At 43.9% G+C, this 24367-nt stretch overlaps 1 protein-coding gene across 2 annotated transcripts in view; it reads left to right on the plus strand.

The window, feature by feature from the left end:
- The window catches only part of LOC126176814 (insulin-like growth factor-binding protein complex acid labile subunit), a 233174-nt gene that overhangs the window by 106784 nt on the left and 102023 nt on the right, over positions 1-24367 (plus strand). For both annotated transcript variants that reach the window (XR_007535664.1, XM_049923996.1), the window contains exon 2: positions 89-538. Coding sequence is in view for 1 of the 2 variants with exons in the window: in XM_049923996.1 (XP_049779953.1) it covers positions 94-538 (445 nt within the window). In the remaining variant the exon portion in view is untranslated. The remainder of the gene's footprint in view (positions 1-88; positions 539-24367) is intronic.

The following is a 24367-nucleotide window of genomic DNA, read 5'->3' on the forward strand; positions in this document are numbered from 1 at the left end:
TTATATTGACACGGTCTAACATCCAAACTGGTGATTGTCAAGTGCGCTGTGAGTTTCTAACCAGATACGCGAACCTCCTCGCGTACAGGGAGGATGCCGTCCCGCTGGCCTCCGCTGAGCCTCCAGCTGCTGGTGCTGGTTTCGCTGTCCTCTGCGGGCGCCGCCATCAGGTGCCCGGAGGCCTGCCGCTGCGGCCAGTCTCGCACGCGCACCGCCGCCGACTGCTCCAGTTCGTCGCTGAGCAGCCCCCCGGCCGGCCTGGACTCCGCCACCACCATCCTGGACCTGTCCTACAACCGGCTGGCGGCGCTGCGCAACGGCTCCCTCAGCCGGGTGTCCTCCAGCCTCCAGAAGCTGGTGCTGCTGGAGAACGTCATAGGCGAGGTCGAGTCGGGCGCCTTCCAGGGTTTCTCGCAGCTGTGGTGGCTCAGCCTGGAGAACAATGCCCTGCACAGCCTGCACCCGTACACGTTTTCGGGCGCGCCGAAGCTGTGGAAGCTGATCCTCAGTGGGAACCCTCTGCACCTCCCACTGGACGGTGAGCGACATCTCTGCTTTCATTACAGATTTGCTAAATCTTGCTACACATCTTCGACCATAAATATAATAGACTGGCCCTGACGTCATTTTCGTGGCTCCAACATCTCAGGGCTAAATTCACGTGAATGTTGGCAAAACATGGTTGTTTCGTGTTGCGCTTACGGCTGTACTCAGCGTTTTTTCGATGGGAAGTGGCATTACATTTCACGTGTAAGTGTTCCTATGATGGTGCAGATGCGTTTATGGAAATCTGCTGAAGTGACTTTTATGTTTTTTACACTTGAAATAGAGTATCACGTAAATTAAAGTGTTGAAAGTGATACCCGTAAAGTCAGACTCATATCCCATTTTCTACAGTATCTGTGATAATTCGGTTACAGAAGTAAGTATAACTGTTTCTCGTTCCTACTCATAGGTTCCCTAAGGATGAAAACCGAAGGCAGCTTTGGATACAGGCCCTGAAATGGAAAAACTTAAGCCATCAGCACATTCGCGCCTTTTTGTATATACAAGTGAGATTATAATAAGGTAAGAGCACCTATAGTCGACACATGAAGAGAATTTCTTTCTACCTTCTGATACTATTAAATAAATGTAGGCTCCAAAATTATTTTCTGAAACTTCAAAGTCTCACCTTTCATCTAAAATATCATTTTTTTTAAACTGATAGTTTAAACTTTTTTAAAAATAGTAGGAACTGAACCTTTACAGTGCACCTAAAATTGATACTCTAAAATGAACATGCTCCTAAAGTCGACAATTTTGGCACCTATAGTTGACGTAATTCCCATATCCCATTTTCTTTTATAAGTGACTAGAGCTCAAAACGCGGCGAATCCAATGTTAGAAGTTTTGACACGAGCCCACTCTTACCGTTTAAAAGAATTTTAACGACATTTTACTTTAATTGATAGTTTATAGTAATTTCGTCCCGCTGGCCACCAGAGGGGCGTTCGATGTATTTGTTAGATTTTATAAATTGTACTGTGAACAAATCCAGGTCAAATTTAGTTCTGACATAATTTTTCGCAAATAAAAAAGTAATTTTTGTTGGAAGCGTTTGGCAGTCAACTGAGAAATGTGGGTAAAATACGATACAAAAGTAGGATGCCAGACCGCTGATTTGAAATCCCGCCACGTTTTGCCAACAGTCACGTGGTTTATGTTGGAGCCACACCAGCCCAATAGCTTCTGCACAGCAAGGCCAGTCTACTAGTATCTATGGTCGAAGCTACACATTGAAAACATCACTGTTTTATGGCATTTGGATTCAGCCTGTTTATACAACCCGCTTAATCATTTTATCTGATCAAAAGTATCTGGCTATTACATCTACATCTACAACTACATGGATACTCTGCAAATCACATTTAAGTGCCTGGCAGAGGGTTCATCGAACCACCTTCACAATTCTCTATTCGTCTAGCGAGCGGGAAGAATGAACACCTATATCTTTCCGTACGAGCTCTGATTTTCCTTATTTTGTCGTGGTGATCGTTTCTCCCTAAGTAGGTCGGTGTCAACAAAGTATTTCCGCATTCGGAGGAGAAAGTCGGTGATTGGAATTCCGTGAGAAGATTCCGTCGCAACGAAAAACGCCTTTCTTTTAATGATTTCCAGCCCAAATCCTGTGGCATTTCTGTGACACTCTCTCCCATATTTCGCGATAATACAAAACCTGGTAAGGATCCCACACCGCGCAGCAGTATTCTAAAAGAGGACGGACAAGCGAAGTGAAGACAGTCTCCTTAGTACCTCTGTTACATTTTGTTAGTGTCCTGCCAATAAAACACAGCTTTTGGTTACCCTTCCCCACAACATTTTCTATGTGTTCTTTGCAATTTAAGTTGTTCATAATTGTAATACCTAGGTATTTAGTTGAATTTACAGCTTTTAGATTAGGCTGATTTACCGTGTAACCGACGTTTGGGTACCTTTTAGCACTCATGTGGATGACCTCACACTTTTTGTTATTTAGGGTCAACTGCCATTTTTCGCACCATTCAGATATTTTTTCTAAATCGTTTTGCAGTTTGTTTTGATCTTCTGATGACTTTACCAGTCGATAAACGACAGCGTCATCTTCAAACAACTGGAGACGGCTGCTCAGGTTATCTCCAAAATCGTTTATATAGATAAGGAACAGCAAAGGGCCTATAACACTACGTTGGGGAACGATTGACATCATTTAGTGTTACTTAAACATCGATAGTTGGCACATCCAATACTATGGATAGTACTTGTGAAAGCTGTTGACGTATCGATTAAATACCGATTGTTTTGGGCAGGCATTACAAATGAAAAATAACTTTCCAAAACATTTATTGCTTAAAATACAACAATACAAGACATGCGAGTTTTATGTAAAGTAAGGTAAAGTATTTTAATTCTTCTTCTTTAGTCTGTTGTTTAAAATACAACATTAAAAGATACACTTAAGGTGTTTAAATTCTTCTCCTTTAGTCTGTTGCGTTTTTAAGCAACTATTTATCCTGCCTTGGAGAATACCCCCTGTGCACGAACTCAATTCGCCGGACACCACAAAAATTTAAATACGGATATGAAGCTGGTACCTGTACAGATACCATTGGCGATCTTGCAGCTCTCGAAGAATGAAATTATGATGAAATCCGGACCTATGTTCTTTACACGCAACATACTATTAGATTTTGCACAGTATTCTAATACAGAAGCATGCTTGTCTATTACAGGTTTTTCAAAATATTGACGTAGGTCAGTTATGGAATCACTGACTGGTGTAACGCGTAAGGGATCCGTGATTCCACGAACATACACTCCTGGAAATTGAAATAAGAACACCGTGAATTCATTGTCCCAGGAAGGGGAAACTTTATTGACACATTCCTGGGGTCAGATACATCATATGATCACACTGACAGAACCACAGGCACATAGACACAGGCAACAGAGCATGCACAATGTCGGCACTAGTACAGTGTATATCCACCTTTCGCAGCAATGCAGGCTGCTATTCTCCCATGGAGACGATCGTAGAGATGCTGGATGTAGTCCTGTGGAACGGCTTGCCATGCCATTTCCACCTGGCGCCTCAGTTGGACCAGCGTTCTTGCTGGACGTGCAGACCGCGTGAGACGACGCTTCATCCAGTCCCACACATGCTCAATGGGGGACAGATCCGGAGATCTTGCTGGCCAGGGTAGTTGACTTACACCTTCTAGAGCACGTTGGGTGGCACGGGATACATGCGGACGTGCATTGTCCTGTTGGAACAGCAAGTTCCCTTGCCGGTCTAGGAATGGTAGAACGATGGGTTCGATGACGGTTTGGATGTACCGTGCACTATTCAGTGTCCCCTCGACGATCACCAGTGGTGTACGGCCAGTGTAGGAGATTGCTCCCCACACCATGATGCCGGGTGTTGGCCCTGTGTGCCTCGGTCGTATGCAGTCCTGATTGTGGCGCTCACCTGCACGGCGCCAAACACGCATACGACCATCATTGGCACCGAGGCAGAAGCGACTCTCGTCGCTGAAGACGACACGTCTCCATTCGTCCCTCCATTCACGCCTGTCGTGACACCACTGGAGGCGGGCTGCACGATGTTGGAGCGTGAGCGGAAGACGGCCTAACGGTGTGCGGGACCGTAGCCCAGCTTCATGGAGACGGTTGCGAATGGTCCTCGCCGATACCCCAGGAGCAACAGTGTCCCTAATTTGCTGGGAAGTGGCGGTGCGGTCCCCTACGGCACTGCGTAGGATCCTACGGTCTTGGCGTGCATCCGTGCGTCGCTGCGGTCCGGTCCCAGGTCGACGGGCACGTGCACCTTCCGCCGACCACTGGCGACAACATCGATGTACTGTGGAGACCTCACGCCCCACGTGTTGAGCAATTCGGCGGTACGTCCACCCGGCCTCCCGCATGCCCACTATACGCCCTCGCTCAAAGTCCGTCAACTGCACATACGGTTCACGTCCACGCTGTCGCGGCATGCTACCATGTTAAAGACTGCGATGGAGCTCCGTATGCCACGGCAAACTGGCTGACACTGACGGCGGCGGTGCACAAATGCTGCGCAGCTAGCGCCATTCGACGGCCAACACCGCGGTTCCTGGTGTGTCCGCTGTGCCGTGCGTGTGATCATTGCTTGTACAGCCCTCTCGCAGTGTCCGGAGCAAGTATGGTGGGTCTGACACACCGGTGTCAATGTGTTCTTTTTTCCATTTCCAGGAGTGTATATATTAGTACCCAACACGCAGGTCGATAGCAGACAGGAGTCGATTGTCGAGCGCTGCAGTAGGCAGTGAGATGAGTATGGAGTGAAAGCAGTACTGGGAAGACGGGCAAGAATGGTGATAGAGCCGAGTACAGCGTCAATGGCGGATGTGCCGAGTGAGAAGTAAATTGAAAATTCACCGGAGTGTGACAAATGAGCGCGGCACCCTAATCGTCGTGGGGCTGGCCCTCATCAATACCGATTCGCGAGTGATATAAAACCAAATGTGAGAAGCGCCGAATTATGTGTTTTGCGTCAACCGCGTCGTCCAACAACAACCATAGATTGCAGTGAGGATTGTTGTGAATGTTAACCAATTGCGCGTGACGAAGTACTTAAAATCAGCAATCATTAAAAGATATAACCATAATTAAACGCGTAAGGCGAAGGCAGCAACTGCCTCAGAATTTGTGTGTTAATTGAAATACATATCAGTTTCCAGAATGAGATTTTCACTCTGCAGCGGAGTGTGCGCTGATATGAAACTTCCTGGAAGATTAAAACTGTGTGCCCGACTGAGAATCGAACTCGCGACCTTTGCCTTTCGCGGGCAAGTGCTCTACCATCTTTTTTTTTTTATCCTGCCAGATTAAAACTGTGTACCCGACCGAGACTCGCGGGCAAGTGCTCTACCAACTGAGCTACCGAAGCACGACTCACGCCCGGTACTCACAGCTTTACTTCTGCCAGTACCTCGACTCCTACCTTCCAAACTTTACAGAAGCTCTCCTGCGAACCTTGCAGAACTAGCACTCCTGAAAGAAAGTATATTGCGGAGACATGGCTTAACCATAGCCTGGGGGATGTTTCCAGAATGAGATTTTCACTCTGCAGCGGAGTGTGCGCTGATATGAAACTTCCTGGCAGATTGAAACTGTGTGCCCGACCGAGACTCGAACTCGGGACCTTTGCCTTTCGCGGGCAAGTGCTCTACCATCTGAGCTACCGAAGCACGACTCACGCCCGGTACTCACAGCTTTACTTCTGCCAGTACCTCGTCTCCTACCTTCCAAATTTTACAGAAGCTCTCCTGCGAACCTTGCAGAACTAGCAGTCCTGAAAGAAAGGATATTGCGGAGACATGGCAGGAGAGCTTCTGTAAAGTTTGGAAGGTAGGAGACGAGGTACTGGCAGAAGTAAAGCTGTGAGTACGGGGCGTGAGTAGTGCTTCGGTAGCTCAGATGGTAGAGCACTTGCGCGCGAAAGGCAAAGGTCCCGAGTTCGAGTCTCGGTGGGGCACACAGTTTTAATCTGCCAGGAAGTTTCACATATCAGTTCGTATATCGCAATCTTTGTGGCCTATAATAATAGAAAAACTTTCGGGCATCAACTATTCCGTCTCAGAACAGCCGCACTCGGCTGAAATACCCCCGAAACCACAGCAGAAAAACCGATGGTCTTTCATCCATTAAGTACACGGTCATATAATCATAATAATTAACTGTTTGGCCGCTTCGGTAAATTACACAAAACCCAATAAAGGACATAACGGGGGTGTTTCAAACGACATCGACGTTACACTGTTTCTAATTCGGCAAAAAAAGTAGATCATCGGATTTCAAATTGTTACACTATCGACGTATTAGCACTGCTCATGGATGTTCCTGTTTCAGATATCATTCTTGTAGCTTATGTGATAATAGCACCATATTCTTTCTGAAGTACTTGTGCAGCGTTTTCTGCCTTCTGGAATGTCCTGAAACAAATTTTTAAGACCTACGATCTAATAATGTCACAAGCATATTAGCAGTCAATGTGTTAAATGGTATCACTCTTTCATTGACTAATTTAATCAAGGAATCCAGAACAATTCGTCCTTCATTAGTTTTTAAGGTGCTTTACTAGTCTGAAAACTTTGCAGCAATACCTCGTACAAGAAGTACAATTTTGTAAGCAATGATGTATGATTTCCCTGAGATTGTTGTTGTTGCTAGTTCAAAAAATTCAAGAAGATCTATTTTCTCCTGTATAGCCAAGTAATTTTCTGCTCTGGGGGTAGGCAGTGCTTTTGAACTTTCACTGATCGCAATCTCAAGCTCACTTCGTACTTCCAAAATTATTTTAAGCTATTCCATCGAGTCGGCACCTCTTGTCTCCCTCTCAGTTCTTTTTTGTTTGCTCTTTTCTGAACATTGCCCAGTTTGTCACTGGCTAGTGTAGAGCTATGAAAGAAACTCACTAATGGCCTTTGTTTTCAAAGATATTTTGGCAAATATTTCTGCTTTGAAACAATATTGTACTGTTAAATTGACACAGTGGGCAAAACAGGGTGAATTTAGAATCCTTAAGATTTGGGCAGCTCTTTCGTAACTGTAGCGTTGTCTGTAACCACTGCTATTGTCTTATCACGGATATTGTATTCTAATAAGATCTGATTGCTGACCTGAAAAAAATTTTATGTTTAAGTAACCTGCCAGTATCTCCGAAATTTTGTGTAGTACAGGGTGATTCAAAAAGAATACCACAACTTTAAAAATGTGTATTTAATGAAAGAAACATAATATGACCTTCTGTTATACATCATTACAAAGAGTATTTAAAAAGGTTTTTTTTCACTCAAAAACAAGTTCAGAGATGTTCAATATGGCCCCCTCCAGACACTCGAGCAATATCAACCCGATACTCCAACTCGTTCCACACTCTCTGTAGCATATCAGGCGTAACAGTTTGGATAGCTGCTGTTATTTCTCGTTTCAAATCATCAATGGTGGCTGGGAGAGGTGGCCGAAACACCATATCCTTAACATACCCCCATAAGAAAAAATCGCAGGGGTAAGATCAGGGCTTCTTGGAGGCCAGTGATGAAGTGCTCTGTCACGGGCTGCCTGGCGGCCGATCCATCGCCTCGGGTAGTTGACGTTCAAGTAGTTACGGACAGATAAGTTCGTAGGACTCTCCATACTGTTGATTGTGGAATTTGCAGCTCTCTGCTAGCTCTGCGAGTCGAATTTCCTGGGCTGCGAACAAATGCTTGCTGGATGCGTGCTACATTTTCATCACTCGTTCTCGGCCGTCCAGAACTTTTCCCTTTGCACAAACACCTATTCTCTGTAAACTGTTTATACCAACGTTTAATACACCACCTATCAGGAGGTTTAACACCATACTTCGTTCGAAATGCACGCTGAACAACTGTCGTCGATTCACTTCTGCCGTACTCAATAACACAAAAAGCTTTCTGTTGAGCGGTCGCCATCTTAGCATCAACTGACGCTGACGCCTAGTCAACAGCACCTAAAGCGAACAAATGTACAACTAAATGAAACATTATAGCTCCCTTAATTTGCCGACAGATAGTGCTTAGCTCTGCCTTTTGTCGTTGCAGAGTTTTAAATTCCTAAAGTTGTGGTATTCTTTTTGAATCACCCTGTATTGTCAAAAAATTTCTTTTTTTCAACGTTTTATTATCTGAAAAATTGCTTTAATGTATATAAAAATAATTCTCATAAAAATTGGGCGACTGTATTTACTGTCGTTGTTACGTTGAGCTTCAGCGTCTTAGAAGCACGGGGAAAGGAGGAAGAGGAAGACGAAGGAGAAGAAGGTCACAATAAGGAATAGGGACGCGAGAGGGGAAGTGTTTACTGGTCTGCCATGCAGTGCTGCTACCTTAGGTGTACATGCATGCTGATGAACTGAAGCCCATACGGTATAAACTGCACACGCGAATAATAAGACTGAAACTGCGTTGAAGAGATCAAGGGTGGCTTTTGCCGTTAACTGAATTTAATGTAATTTTGTTAATTTTTATTTATTGACTGCAAAGCCAGGCTCGAGAGAATTTCGATTGTTGCCATGGAGCGGCCAAGATAAAACTTACTGAACTCATGGAATCAGTATAGTTTAAAAACTGAACTTTAACGTAAATTAATTATCTGTTGCAATTTAAAAAGGTTCTTATAACGAAATCTCTCGCATTTACAGTTACTGTTAACACTTTGAAAAATAAGTTAATACTTCGGCGCGTAGTGGCCGACCAGAGGCTGCATCGGAAGATGAGCTTCTCGCAGCGCAAATTACTGAAAAAAAGCTTATTAAAAATAGTTAGCCACTGCGAGCATTTGAGGTGGCAACTATTACAAAGAAATTCATTTTGTGATAATAATAACAATTTTATTGTATCAGAAACAAATACGAATAACTTACATGTGTAGCCGCTCAATGGCTGCGTTCCGTATAGCGAAACAAAACAGTGTGTGTCCAGTAAAATACGTCCTTCTTCCTCGGCCGTACAATCGCGTCTCTTTCGATCCTTTTTTATTTTCATAGACATTAAATAAAGATACTACCTTCGACCATAGATACTAGTAGACTGGCCTTGCTGTGCAGAAGCTATGGGGCTAGTGTGGCTCCAACATAAACCACGTGACTGTTGGCAAAACGTGGCGGGATTTCAAATCAGCGGTCTGCCATCCTATGTTTGTATCGGATTTTCCCCACATTTCTCAATTGACTGCCAAACGCTTCCAACAAAAACTACTTTTTTATTTGTGAAAAATTATGCCAGAACTACATTTGATCTGGATTTGTTCAAAGTACCATTTATAAAATCTAACAAATACATCGAACGCCACTCTGGTGGGCAGCGGGACGAAATTACTATTAACTATCAATTATAGTAAAATGTCGTTAAAATTCTTTTAAACAGTAAGAGTGGGCTCGTGTCAAAACTTTAAACATTGTATTCGCCACGTTTCGAGCTCTAGTCACTTATAAAAGAAAATGGGCTATGGGAATTATGTCAACTATAGGTGTCAAAATTGTTTACTTTAGGAACAGGTCCATTTTAGAGTATCAATTTTAGGTGCACTTCAAAGGTTCAGTTCCCACTATTTTTACAAAAGTTTAAACTATCAGTTAAAAAAAAAATGATATTTTAGATGAAAGGTGAGACTTTGAAGTTTCAGAAAATAATTTTGGAGTCTAGATTTAAAAATGACAGACACTGTAAATACAAATAATAGATATACATTGTAAATAATAACTAACCCATCAAAACACTTCTCCGCGAAGTGCTTCGAGCAAAGGCGCGTATGTGCAAATGGCTTAAAGTTTTTCCGTTTCAGGGCCTGTATCCAAAGCTGCCTTCGGTTTTCATCCTTTCGGAACCTATGAGTAGGAACGAGAAACGATTATACTTACTTCTGTAACCGAATTATCACAGATACTTTCCAAAATGTAATATGAGTCTGACTTTACAGGCATCACTTTCAACACTTTAATTTACGTGATACTCTATTTCAAGTGTAAAAAACATATAAAAGTCACTTCAGCAGATTTCAATAAACGCATCTGCACCATCATAGAAACACTTACACGTGAAATGTAATGCCATGTCCCCCGACAAAACGCTGAGTACAGCCATAAGCGCAATACGAAACAACCATGTTTAGCCAACATTCACGTGACTTCAGCCCAGAGATGTTGGAGCCACGAAAGTGACGTCAGGGCCAGTCTATTATATTTATGGTCGAAGGATACTACTCTTAAATAATCGCTGCATATCAGTTGTTTCAAGAACATTAATTATATCTTTTACACTAATTATGTTCATAAAATACTTTAACTGCGGTTTACAACTGATAAAAATGTCAATATTTATGTGACGTACCGTCACACGATACAGCAGCTTCCATTACACAACAGCTAGAGTTTTCCATTATCATTGTTTACAACTTGCCAGGGTTACCTGTTTTTGGTAAACATATGCATTAATATTGACGCTGTTTTATAAGCCCCAAAAGTTTTAATTCTGTTCCCATTCGCTGTAACAATGGAAGCACTTCCGCATAAATCGCCACAAAAGCGAGTTGTTTATATACTCGGAATTCAGGATCACAATAATTGTAACGCCACTGCCAGCTGATTTTGCTAAGCTGTACTAATTTTGGTTCAGACGTGTTGGGGTTCGCGTTCGTTTCTCGTTTGTTAGCCTGCTATCGCACAAACTCGCAAGAGAAAACTTTGGGAGCAGAAGTAATGATGTTTTGAGAAAGCGCATTATAGAGTCATCTATGTTCAAATGTGTTGCTTATTTGTAGTAATGAATAGGAAAATATATTAAGCCTGTAGTAACGCAATTGTTCAATGATTTCTTACAGTTGGCAGTGTCCGTAAACAGAACATAAATGACACGACTGTTTCGGGTTTCTGTCGGCAACAGGGGTGAGGATAAGTGTGGGGGTGAAGATGGGAGGTCTCAAACTGCCAAGAAATACCTTACGAGTTACGCCGATGTCACTTACACCGACATGTACCAATCACAAGAATGAATCGAAACTCAGTACGGCACTGACGCATTAAAGAAAGAAACATTTTAAAAAATGTTAGTTACATGTGCATAGATTCTGCGTCGCAGTTTTTGTCAGTTTTAATATGGGTGAAACAAATTTTTCGTCTATAATAAAGTGATAAGTCAATGGCAGTATGCCTTCATTCGCGTTGATTCTCCACAAGTCCGTTGTAACGCTAAAAAATTTACATTTTGTAAGGGCTTTTTCTAATTTATTTTTATCTCTTCCTACAGTTTCGAGATCAGTAAACAATTAAGTGTGGTTTTATCTGGCAACTCATGTCTACTGTGTAAGGCATAAACATTTTTTTTTTTCGAACCTTGATGGTCGGAAGTTCTGTACGGCAGCATACCGATGGCAATTATTTATGCATAAAGAGAATCAAGTTCTTTTTTTACTTTTAAAGTGGCATCGTACAACTGACTTCTGTTAAAATAATCTTTTATAGAGCTTCTCGATTCTTTTGGTTACACCTCTTGCACTTGGTCTAGCTCACAAGTTGATCCCTCACCTTTCAATTCTGTTGATTCCTAGTTTTTCACCATGCTTTCCTTGTAGTGGTCTCTTAAATTAGTCGTATTGTCTGATCATGTTTATAATCTTTAATGCAATGGTACAGTTTACAAACTGACTATTATCGCCCACATCTCACACTTTCTTAAAAATTCCACACAGATGATTGATTTTTACAGATCATTTTCATAATAACAACAAAAAAGCTCTATTTACGCACCTCTTACATAAGCAAAATAATCTTGGAAGCGCCAGCCAACAGAGACTACCGGTGGCGTGCGAAAAGCACTGATCGTTTCATGTCGTCTCCATCCGGAACACTTCTTCGCTGCTGTACTCTTTGTCTCACTGCTGCCAATGACAGAGAGATTCGGCAGTTGTGGCACTATAGTTGCGTGATGAAGAATAATCGTGTTGTTGTGTGGCGTTTAAATAACGAAATGAGTGACGAAGAAGTCATTGTTGGCACATTGAAGTCACCTCCTACGATATCCCGTAGAGCTTGGGGCAGACTCGAAAAATTGCAGAATAATGTAATCTCGAAAAAATGAAAAAAAATAAAATTAATGTTGTGCTTATTCGCCTGCTGCACAAGTTTCAAACAAGTGGAATCAGCATTAACGGGCAAGGTCTTAAGAAATACCCACAAGATTTGGAGTTTTGCAGAAACATTCCTGACCATTCACAGTCAACTCTTGGCAAGAAGAGATTAGTTTTGTCTCACACATCCACTGAAACGTTCAATTTTCGCCCGAATTGCTTATGAATATGCACTGCGATGTTGTGAAAGCAGATAGCATGTAAATACGGCTGTATATTTTGATTATTACGTCCAGCCACAACACAAATAAGAAAACTTGACTCTCGACGGGTTGTGCTTTTGGTACATTCAGTTTTGCGGGAGCTGGTGTGTCCTTGAAGAAACAAGCTCCGCTAATCGACCACAATATGGGCAACCAACATGTGAATTATATTTGTGCTCCTGCAAAAGCAGAAGTGACACAGGGGCATTAGGATTACGTCAGCATTTTGTATTTTCGAATCAATTTACATATTAACATGTACAACTGAAAACACTTGTCAGTACAATGAGCACTCAGAAACAGAAGAGGACAGTTGCAGGTGTGTTTAATTAATAACGACAATAATTGTATTTACTTTAAGATGCATTATACAGTACAGAAAGAAATCTTTAAAATGTCGCCGGCCGCTGTGGTCGAGAGGTTCTAGGTGCTTCAGTCCGGAACCGCACTGCTGCTACGGTCGCAGGCTCGAATCCTGCATCGGGCATCGATGTGTGTGATGTCCTTAGGTTCGTTAAGTTAAAATAGTTCTAAGTCTAGGGGACTGATGACCTCAGATGTTAAGTCCCATAGTGCTTAGAGCCATTTCAACCATTTTAAAATGTCATTTTTTCCTCTACTACCTGCGTTGTATTACAACAGCCTTATTTACATTTGCATTCCTTGCTACAAGTAAGCAAGCTCGCACATTTGAAGATGGAAATCAGTATAAAGCGCAATCACGAATCCATGTTATTTGCGTGAGTAGTTTCTACCCTAAGCATGTGATCGGTTCGAGATGCGCACGGCCGTGAGTTGTCATCGCTGGAAGACAAACGAGAAAATTCTCTTTTTCATGACCGCTCCCCCACAGCGACCAATCTATTAACAACATAGTTTATAAACAAAAGCGCCACCATATTCGTTGTTGATTAAATACCTCCACACAATCTACTTTACCTCTACACTCCAAACGCCATAGAAGTAATAGGAACCGAACATTTTTCAAGTGCCATTTTAAAAAGAATTACAAAATAAACGATAGGACTATCGATAGTTAAATCAGCCTACCGATAGTGACGATAGTGGAGATACTATCGATTAACCGGTAGTTAATCGATGTTTAAGTAACACTACTGGACGTCTATTAGTGGACGTTAATGTGAGGTGTGTCCACCCTTCACACTTGTGATGGCTTGAACTCTGCTGGGGACACTTTCAGCCCTGAATATCTGTGGAGCACTGGCGCCCATACTTCTTCGAGAGCCGAAACTGGAAAAGGTAGTGATGTACGACACTTGGGTCTGCAGCAAGGTCGATGTTCAAACTGATTCCAAAGGTGTTTCATTAATGTCCAGGGCGTGACTCTGGGCAGGCAAATCGATTTCAAAAAAGTCATAATTAATTGAAACCCTCAGCTGCCGACAGGTTTTGTTGATATACCTCGATGGGGACAGCTGAAAATGTGTGCCCAGACCGGGTCTCGAACCTGAGATCTCCTGCTTACATGGCAGACGCTCTTTCCATCTTTTCTTTTTCTTTTTCTTTTTCTTTTTTAAAAAATCTCATTTTGTTCGTTGTTGTTCGTTGCATCTGCTCGGGGCGGACTTCGTAAGACTTCCGTTTAAGTTCGTCGTTGATCGTTGATCCATTAACTCCGTTCTTTTATTACAGAGGGCAGCTAACCACCCTTTTTTTTTACTCATTTTGTTCGATATACACTCCTGGAAATGGAAAAAAGAACACATTGACACCGGTGTGTCAGACCCACCATACTTGCTCCGGACACTGCGAGAGGGCTGTACAAGCAATGATCACACGCACGGCACAGCGGACACACCAGGAACCGCGGTGTTGGCCGTCGAATGGCGCTAGCTGCGCAGCATTTGTGCACCGCCGCCGTCAGTGTCAGCCAGTTTGCCGTGGCATACGGAGCTCCATCGCAGCCTTTAACACTGGTAGTATGCCGCGACAGCGTGGACGTGAACCGTATGTGCAGTTGACGGACTTTGAGCGAGGGCGTATAGTGGGCATGCGGGAGGCCGGGTGGACGTACCGCCGAATTGCTCAACACGTGGGGCGTGAGGTCTCCACAGTACATCGATGTTGTCGCCAGTGGTCGGCGGAAGGTGCACGTGCCCGTCGACCTGGGACCGGACCGCAGCGACGCACGGATGCACGCCAAGACCGTAGGATCCTACGCAGTGCCTAGGGGACCGCACCGCCACTTCCCAGCAAATTAGGGACACTGTTGCTCCTGGGGTATCGGCGAGGACCATTCGCAACCGTCTCCATGAAGCTGGGCTACGGTCCCGCACACCGTTAGGCCGTCTTCCGCTCACGCCCCAACATCGTGCAGCCCGCCTCCAGTGGTGTCGCGACAGGCGTGAATGGAGGGACGAATGGAGACGTGTCGTCTTCAGCGATGAGAGTCGCTTCTGCCTTGGTGCCAATGATGGTCGTATGCGTGTTTGGCGCCGTGCAGGTGAGCGCCACAATCAGGACTGCATACGACCGAGGCACACAGGGCCAACACCCGGCATCATGGTGTGGGGAGCGATCTCCTACACTGGCCGTACACCACTGGTGATCGTCGAGGGGACACTGAATAGTGCACGGTACATCCAAACCGTCCTCGAACCCATCGTTCTACCATTCCTAGACCGGCAAGGGAACTTGCTGTTCCAACAGGACAATGCACGTCCGCATGTATCCCGTGCCACCCAACGTGCTCTAGAAGGTGTAAGTCAACTACCCTGGCCAGCAAGATCTCCGGATCTGTCCCCCATTGAGCATGTTTGGGACTGGATGAAGCGTCGTCTCACGCGGTCTGCACGTCCAGCACGAACGCTGGTCCAACTGAGGCGCCAGGTGGAAATGGCATGGCAAGCCGTTCCACAGGACTACATCCAGCATCTCTACGATCGTCTCCATGGGAGAATAGCAGCCTGCATTGCTGCGAAAGGTGGATATACACTGTACTAGTGGCGACATTGTGCATGCTCTGTTGCCTGTGTCTATGTGCCGGTGGTTCTGTCAGTGTGATCATGTGATGTATCTGACCCCAGGAATGTGTCAATAAAGTTTCCCCTTCCTGGGACAATTTCAATTTCCAGGAGTGTAGTTCGTTGCGTTTGGTCGGGGCGGACGTCACAAGACATCCGTTCAAATTGATCGTTGGTTCCTTGACTCAGTTTTTTAATTACAGAGAAGCCGTTAACCGTGCCGGCTGTCCTCTGACTGAACACACTGAGCTACCGTGCCGGCGTCCTCTATCCATCTGAGCCACCGAGGACACAGATGAATAGCGGGACTGTATGGACTTATCCCTTGCACGCCTCCCGTGAGTCCCACATTCCCAACTGTCCACAATCTACATACGTAATCTCCCTAATAGATATTTGCCCATCCACTCACTACTCGCGCCAACTAACGTGGCGATTGCCGTAAGAGTTCGGGCAACCTGTGCCCATTCGCACAGACGAAGGTCAATGGCCGGGTAGCCTTTAACTATATATGAAGATAGTAACTGCTCTCGAAAGAACAGATACGTATGTAGATTGTGGATAGTTGGGAATGTGCGTCTCACGGGAGGCGTGCAAGGGATAAGTCACTGCAGTAGGCGCTATTCATCTGTGTCCTCGGTGGCTCAGATGGGTAGCCGGCACGGTAGCTCAGCGTGTTGGCTCAGAGGGTTAGGTTCAAATGGCTGTCAGCACTATCGGACTTAACTGCTGAGGTCATCACTCCCCTAGAACTTAGAACTACTTAAACCTAACTAACCTAAGGAAATCACACACATCCATGCCCGAGGCAGGATTCGAACCTGCGACCGTAGCGGTCGCGCGGTTCCAGACTGTAGCGCCTAGAACCTCTCGGCCACCCCGGCCGGCCAAGAGGGTTAGCTACCCTCTGTAATAAAAAAAAACTGAGTTCATCGATCAACAACGAACTAAAACGGGTGTCTTACGACGTCCGCCCCGAGAGGATACAACGAACGAAAGCGAACAAAATGAGATTAAAAATAAAAAATAAAATAAAAAACCATTTGAACTAAATCTGATCTGCAAATTCATCAAGCAGTGATTACAGCTCTCAAAATTAAAAAAAAAAGATGGATAGGGCATCTGCCATGTAAGCACGAGATCCCGGGTCGAGACCCGGTCTGGGCACACATTTTCAGCTGTCCCCATCGAGGTATATCAACAAAACCTGTCGGCAGCTGAGGGTTTCAATTAATTATGGTTTATTCTAGAGAAGCTGCACGATCATCAGTGGTATCTGTTCTTTCGAAAACAGTTACTATCTTCATAGATTTCAGAAAAGTTATTTTCCACGGTCTATATCCTCACAAATTCTTCTTTATGACGTGTTGGATAGTCATGCTGACACAATCATCGTCTCCGAAGTGTTCCTGTTCTAAATGCAGTACACGTTGCTGTAAAAAGTTTAATGTCTTCCGTATTTGGCGTTTCCTTAAGCGCGATAAAGGAATCACACCCTAACCGCGAAAAACATTCTCATATCATAACACCACCTCCTCCACACTCCACTGTTGTCAGTACACGTGATGACAGGTACCATTCTCCAGGCATTCACCAAGCCCAGACCCTTCCCTTAGACTGCCAAGATTGCCACAGGAAACAGCGTGACTCGTCACTCCAAATCACTTGTTCCAGTCGTCGCTCTTTACACTACATCAAGAGTCGTTCCACATTGAGTACAGAAACGTGTGGTTCACAAGGAGCTGCTCGATCACTGTACGTCATTATCCCTACAGACCGTGTTCTGTCTGGACTGCTGGTAGCACTCTGGAACTCCTTCCGTTGATTTCAGGCGATTTTTTACAGCCACTCTTCGCAGTGTTCGACGGTTCGTGTCCGTCGTGCTTGAGGTCTCCCTGGTATAATTTTATCTGTGGTTGTTCCTTCAGTTCTCCACAGTCACTTTTCCAAACGGTCGACCTGAGTAATCTTAGAACGGTTTAAATGTCCATGATGGATCTGTTACTCAAGTGACATCCAGTGACAAGTCCACATTGGAATCCACTGAGCTCTCGCGACCGACCCCTTTTGCAGTTACTGCGTCTCTTCTGACAACACAATATTCCCCACATCCTTTTATAACAGGATATCCACGTCTCTTGACATCTAGCGATCAATACCGCAGTACCTAGGGCTGTGCCGTTACTTTTGATCAAATAGTGTATTTTTCTTGGCCAAACCTCTTTCATCACACTTGTGCCATCGTCAGTGGGGTTTAAAGATGTAGCATATCATGTGTATTTCGTTACTGAGTAACGGGTACGCGACGAGACTCAAAGTACCTTTTCGTTACTGTCCGAAGCGTTTATTTACTTGTCTGTAATACGCAGAAGTTGAAATAAGCAGTTCATACAATATGCAAAAAACTGTTGATTTCTCAAACTGGGGAACAATCAAGAATGGGGTGCCGCAAGGTTCGGTCTTGGGTCCCCTGCTGTTCTTAATATATATTAATGACTTGCCATTCTATATTCACGAAGATACAAAGCTGGTACTTTTTGCAGATGATACAAGTATAGCTACCACACCCAATAGACAAGAATTAACTGATGAAATTGCAAACGATGTTTTTCAGAAAATCATTAAGTGGTTCTCTGCAAATGGGCTCTCATTAAACTTTGACAAAACACAGTATATACAGTTCCACACATTAAATGGAATGGCACCATTAGTAAATATAGACTTCGATCAGAAATCGTTAGCTAAGGTAGAATATTCAAAATTTCTAAGTGTATGCGTTGATGAGGGGTTGAACTGGAAAAACACACTGAAGATCTGCTGAAACGTTTGAATTCAGCAACTTATGCTATTAGGGTCATTGCAAACTTTGGCGATATACATCTCAGTAAATTAACTTACCACGCCTATTTTCATTCTCTGCTTTCGTATGACATCATATTCTGGGGTAACTTATCATTGCGTAAAAAAGAGTGTTCGTTGCAGAAAAGCGTGTAATCAGAATAATTGCTGCAGCTCATCCAAGATCATCCTGTAGGCACTTATTTAAAGAGCTAGGGATCTTCACTGTAGCCTCACAATATATATATTCACTTATGAAATTTGTTATTAACAATCCGAACGAATTCAAAAGTAATAGCAGTGTACATGCCTACAATCACGCTTGCAACTGGAGCATCAAACAACCGCCGCGCGGGGTAGCCGACGGTGTAGGGCGCTTTGTCACGGTCCGTGCGGCTCCCCCCGTCGGACTTTCGAGTCCTCCCTCAGGCATAGTGCGTGTGTTGTTCATAGCGTAACTTAGTTTAAGTTAGATTAAGTAGTGTGCACGCTTAGGGATCGATGACCTCAGCAGTTTGGTCTCACAAGACCTTACCAAAAATTCCCAAAAAGAATCAAACAGGGATCGATGACCTCAGCAGTTTGGTCCCACAAGACCTTACCACAAATTTCCAAAAATAATCAAACAACCAAAGGATGACCTTCTGTATAGTAGCTGAAACTGGCCATGAAAGTGTTGACTAGTGTACTGGACGAAGCTCACTTAGTGTTATCGCAGCGCACCAGGATCGAGACCTGCAAAATTAAATCGTATAGCTGTAACACGAGCCCTTTTTAAGGATTTAAAATTTGAGGAAAATTAATAGACGACAGTCCGCAGTGGCATAGTCTGTTTTGAAATAACTGGCAATAAGCGTACATTTTGTTCACCTCTGTTGTTGTTGTTGTGGTCTTCAGTCCTGAGACTGGTTTGATGCAGCTCTCCATGCTACTCTATCCTGTGCAAGCTTCTTCATCTCCCAGTACCTACTGTAACCTACATCCTTCTGAATCTGCTTAGTGTATTCATCTCTTGGTCTCCCTCTACGATTTTTACCCTCCACGCTGCCCTCCAATACTAAATTGGTGATCCGTTGATGCCTCAGAACATGTCCTACCAACCGATCCCTTCTTCTGGTCAAGTTGTGCCACAAACTCCTCTTCTCCCCAATTCTATTCAATACCTCCTCATTAGTTATGTGATCTACCCATCTAATCTAGAGCATTCTTCTGTAGCACCACATTTCGAAAGCTTCTATTCTCTTCTTGTCCAAACTATTTACCCTCCATGTTTCACTTCCATACATGGCTACACTCCATGCAAATACTTTCAGAAACGACTTCCTGACACTTAAATCTATATCCGATGTTAACAAATTTCTCTTCTTCAGAAACGCTTTCCTTGCCATTGCCAGTCTACATTTTATATCCTCTCTACTTCGACCATCATCAGTTATTTTGCTCCCCAAATAGCAAAACTCCTTTACTACTTTAAGTGTCTCATTTCCTAATCTAATTCCCTCAGCATCACCCGACTTAATTCGACTACATTCCATTATCCTCGGTTTGCTTTTGTTGATGTTCATCTTATATTCTCCCTTCAAGACACCATCCATTCCGTTCAACTGCTCTTCCAAGTCCTTTGCTGCCTCTGACAGAATTACAATGTCATCGGCGAACCTCAAAGTTTTTATTTCTTCTCCATGGATTTTAATACCTACTCCGAATTTTTCTTTTGTTTCCTTTACTGCTTGCTCAATATACAGATTGAATAACATCGGGTAGAGGCTACAACCCTGTCTTACTCCTTTCCCAACCACTGCTTCCCTTTCATGTCCCTCGACTCTTATAACTGCCATTTGGTTTCTGTACAAATTGTAAATAGCCTTTCGCTCCATGTATTTTACCCCTGCCACCTTTAGAATTTGAAAGAGAGTATTCCAGTCAACATTGTCAAAAGCTTTCTCTAAGTCTACAAATGCTATAAACGTAGGTTTGCCTTTCCTTAATCTTTCTTCTAAGATAAGTCGTAAGGTCAGTATTGCCTCACGTCTAACTTTATTTCTACGGAATCCAAACTGATCTTCCCCGAGGTCGGCTTCTACTAGTTTTTCCATTCGTCTGTAAAGAATTCGCGTTAATATTTTGCAGCTGTGGCTTATTAAACTGATTGTTCGGTAATTTCCACATCTGTCAACACCTGCTTTCTTTGGGATTGGAATTATTATATTCTTCTTGAAGTCTGAGGGTATTTCGCCTGTTTCATACATCTTGCTCACCAGATGGTAGAGTTTTGTCAGGACTGGCTCTCCCAAGGCCGTCAGTAGTTCCAATGGAATGTTTTCTACTCCGGGGGCCTAGTTTCGACTCAGGTCTTTCAGTGCTCTATCAAACTCTTCACGCAGTATCGTATCTCCCATTTCATCTTCATCTACATCCTCTTCCATTTCCATAATATTGTCCTCAAGTACATCGCCCTTGTTTAGATCCTCTATATACTCCTTCCACCTTTGTGCTTTCCCTTCTTTGCTTAGAATTGGGTTTCCATCTGAGCTCTTGATGTTCATACAAGTGGTCCTCTTATCTCCAAAGGTCTCTTTAATTTTCCTGTAGGCAGTATCTATCTTACCCCTAGTGAGATAAGCCTCTACATCCTTACATTTGTCCTCTAGCCATCCCTGCTTAGCCATTTTGCACTTCCTGTCGATCTCATTTTTGAGACGTTTGTATTCCTTTTTGCCTGATTCATTTACTGCATTTTTATATTTTCTCCTTTCATCAATTAAATTCAATATTTCTTCTGTTACCCAAGGATTTCTACTAGCCCTCGTCTTTTTACCTACTTGATCCTCTGCTGCCTTCACTACTTCATCCCTCAAAGCTACCCATTCTTCTTCTACTGTATTTCTTTCCCCCATTCCTGTCAATTGTTCCCTTATGCTCTCCCTGAAACTCTGTACAACCTCTGGTTCTTTCGATTTATCCAGGTCCCATCTCCTTAAATTCCAACCTGTTTGCAGTTTCTTCAGTTTTAATCTACAGGTCATAACCAATAGATTGTGGTCAGAGTCCACATCTGCCCCAGGAAATGTCTTACAATTTAAAACCTGGTTCCTAAATCTCTGTCTTACAATTATATAATCTATCTGATACCTTTTAGTATCTCCAGGGTTCTTCCATGTATACAACCTTCTATCATGATTCTTAAACCAAGTGTTAGCTATGATGAAGTTGTGCTCTGTGCAAAATTCTACCAGGCGGCTTCCTCTTTCATTTCTTAGCCCCAGTCCATATTCACCTACTACGTTTCCTTCTCTCCCTTTTCCTACACTCGAATTCCAGTCACCCATGACTATTAAATTTTCGTCTCCCTTCACTATCTGAATAATTTGTTTTATATCAACATACATTTCTTCAATTTCTTCGTCATCTGCAGAGCTAGTTGGCATATAAACTTGTACTACTGTAGTAGGCGTGGGCTTCGTGTCTATCTTGGCCACTATAATGCGTTCACTATGCTGTTTGTAGTAGGTTACCCGCATTCCTATTTTCCTATTCTTTATTAAACCTACTCCTGCATTACCCCTATTTGACTTTGTGTTTATAACCCTGTAGTCACCTGACCAGAAGTCTTGTTCCTCCTGCCACCGAACTTCACTAATTCCCACTATATCTAACTTTAACCTATCCATTTCCCTTTTTAAATTTTCTAACCTACCTGCCCGATTAATGGATCTGACATTCCACGCTCCGATCCGTAGAACGCGTTTTCTTTCTCGTGATAACGACATCCTCTTGAGTAGTCCCCGCCCGGAGATCCGAATGGGGAACTATTTTACCTCCGGAATATTTTACCCAAGAGGACGCCATCATCATTTAATCATACAGTAAAGCTGCATGCCCTCGGGAAAAATTACGGCCGTAGTTTCCCCTTGCTTTCAGCCGTTCGCAGTACCAGCACAGCAAGGCCGTTTTGGTTATTGTTACAAGGCCAGATCAATCAATCATTCAGACTGTTGCCCCTGCAACTACTGAAAAGGCTGCTGCCCCTCTTCAGGAACCACATGTTTGTCTGGCCTCTCAACAGATACCCCTCCGTTGTGGTTGCACCTACGGTACGGCTATCTGTATCGCTGAGGCACGCAAGCCTCCCCACCAACGGCAAGGTTCATGGTTCATGGAGGGGTGTTCACCTCTAAAGCACAAAATATGATCTAAACTACAACATGCAGTGCTCTAACTGACCTGAATTTTCAATATTCGTCCACTACACCAGTACCCGTTAGACGAATTGTGATTTATTATTAATTTTAACATTTATGAAACAATAGTATGTGATGAGACTTGAATCACTGGAAGAGTTGGTTTGAAACATCTCTGTTACTTCCTGTTGTGTTTGAGGTTGATTTGATTAAGCCCTTTTGGTGATAAAATTAAACAAATTGGTTTACAATCAAGATACCATAAACAAACTGCCTATAACAGGAATCGGAAGTCTAACAGGGGTCAGTGATTCAATTTAATCTCGGGCCTACCTGTTGGTACTTCGTCTCTGAAGACCATCCACACGTCCTCCACCTGTTCAACTTACCTGCCCTCACCTGCAGTGCAACTGCTAGTAGGTTGTGCTCCAACATACGAACTCTGATAATAGGAGGGGTTGGTACATCCACAAGTGAGTAGTAGACAAATCTGGTAAAATCTGACTATACAGTCAAGATCCAGTGTCTCATGACTTTTGCAATTTTTAAACGGCATCGGTACTTAATCCGTTCAGAATTCATACACAATCAATTCTTATACTCATCACATTTTCTTTGTACGCGGCAGCGATGACCATCGTTGAGAAAACACGGCTTCCCTTTCGCTGTTGTAGTTATTTCCGGTACTCAAGTATGGAACTGCATAGGAACGACGCTGCCGAGGAGGGCACTACCTGACTGACGGTGAAACAACGCCCGCTGCTGTTGAACGACTGACGTAAATCAGTAGTGGCGGGCAGCCTCTGGTCGGAGATACCACGGTGGAAAACCGACTGGTCGGAAGTCCCACTGTACCTGAGTGGCTACAACAGGTTCGAAACGCCAAGGCCGTAGCTCCTAGCGCATCAAGCAATACCAACTGTGCCCTGAAGTCACTACCCAGTGGCTCCCCACACTATGACTGTAGAAGTAACACCATTTTGCCTCTCTAGAAGACTGGAGGAATGAGATGTCTCCGAGGTCGCCGCCATTCTCGCCGACGATGGTTATGCGGGGTAGTGCCGAATCACAACTTATTACTGAAGAAAATGTGAAGCCATCATCGGCAGTCCATGCTTCCCCATTGCAGCACCTCTCCAAATGCAGCCGCTTGTGGTGCGGCGTTAACGGCAGCCTATGCATAGCATAGTAACTCCTTAGTCCAGCTGGTTCTAGTCCCTGACCAATGGTGCGGGATGACGCAGAATGTTACACATTGTCCATTACATATTCTCGAATGGCAGGCACAGATGTGAAGTGGTTACGATGTGCTTGGTGCACAACATGGGCATCCTCCCTTGCGGTGCTTAGGCAGTATCGACTGGAATCTGCCTGCCCTCTCGTCCCCAAGCTACCCATTGGGCCACTGTCACATGCGAGCGCCACACAAATCTGGATATCGACAGCCTTCATTTCTGTGCAATTTTGTACGCTACTTGCGTCCTACACACTGTGAGTACGAGAAATACACTGAAGCTCCAAAGAAACTGGTATAGACATGCGTATTCAAATACAGAGATATGTAAACAGGCACAATATGGCGTTTAGGACGGCAAAGCCTGTCTGGCGCAGTTGTTAGATCAGTTACTGCTGCTGAAATGGCAGGTTATCAAGATTTAAGAGAGTTTGAACGCCATGGTATAGTCGGCGCACGAGCGATGGAACACAGCATCTCCAGCGATGAAGTGGGGATTTTCCCGTACGACTTTTTCACGAGTTTACCGTGAATATCAGGAATCCGGTAAAACATCGTATCACCGACATCGCTACGGCCGGAAAAGGATCCTGCAAGAACGGGACCAACGACGATTGAAGAGAATCGTTCAGCGTGACAGAAGTGAAATCCTTCTGCAGATTTCTCCAGATTTCAGTGCTGGGCCACCAACAAGTGTCAGCGTACGAACCATTCAACGAAACATCA

This window comes from Schistocerca cancellata, chromosome 3 (genome assembly GCF_023864275.1).
Source record: "Schistocerca cancellata isolate TAMUIC-IGC-003103 chromosome 3, iqSchCanc2.1, whole genome shotgun sequence".
Lineage (NCBI taxonomy): Eukaryota > Metazoa > Arthropoda > Insecta > Orthoptera > Acrididae > Schistocerca > Schistocerca cancellata.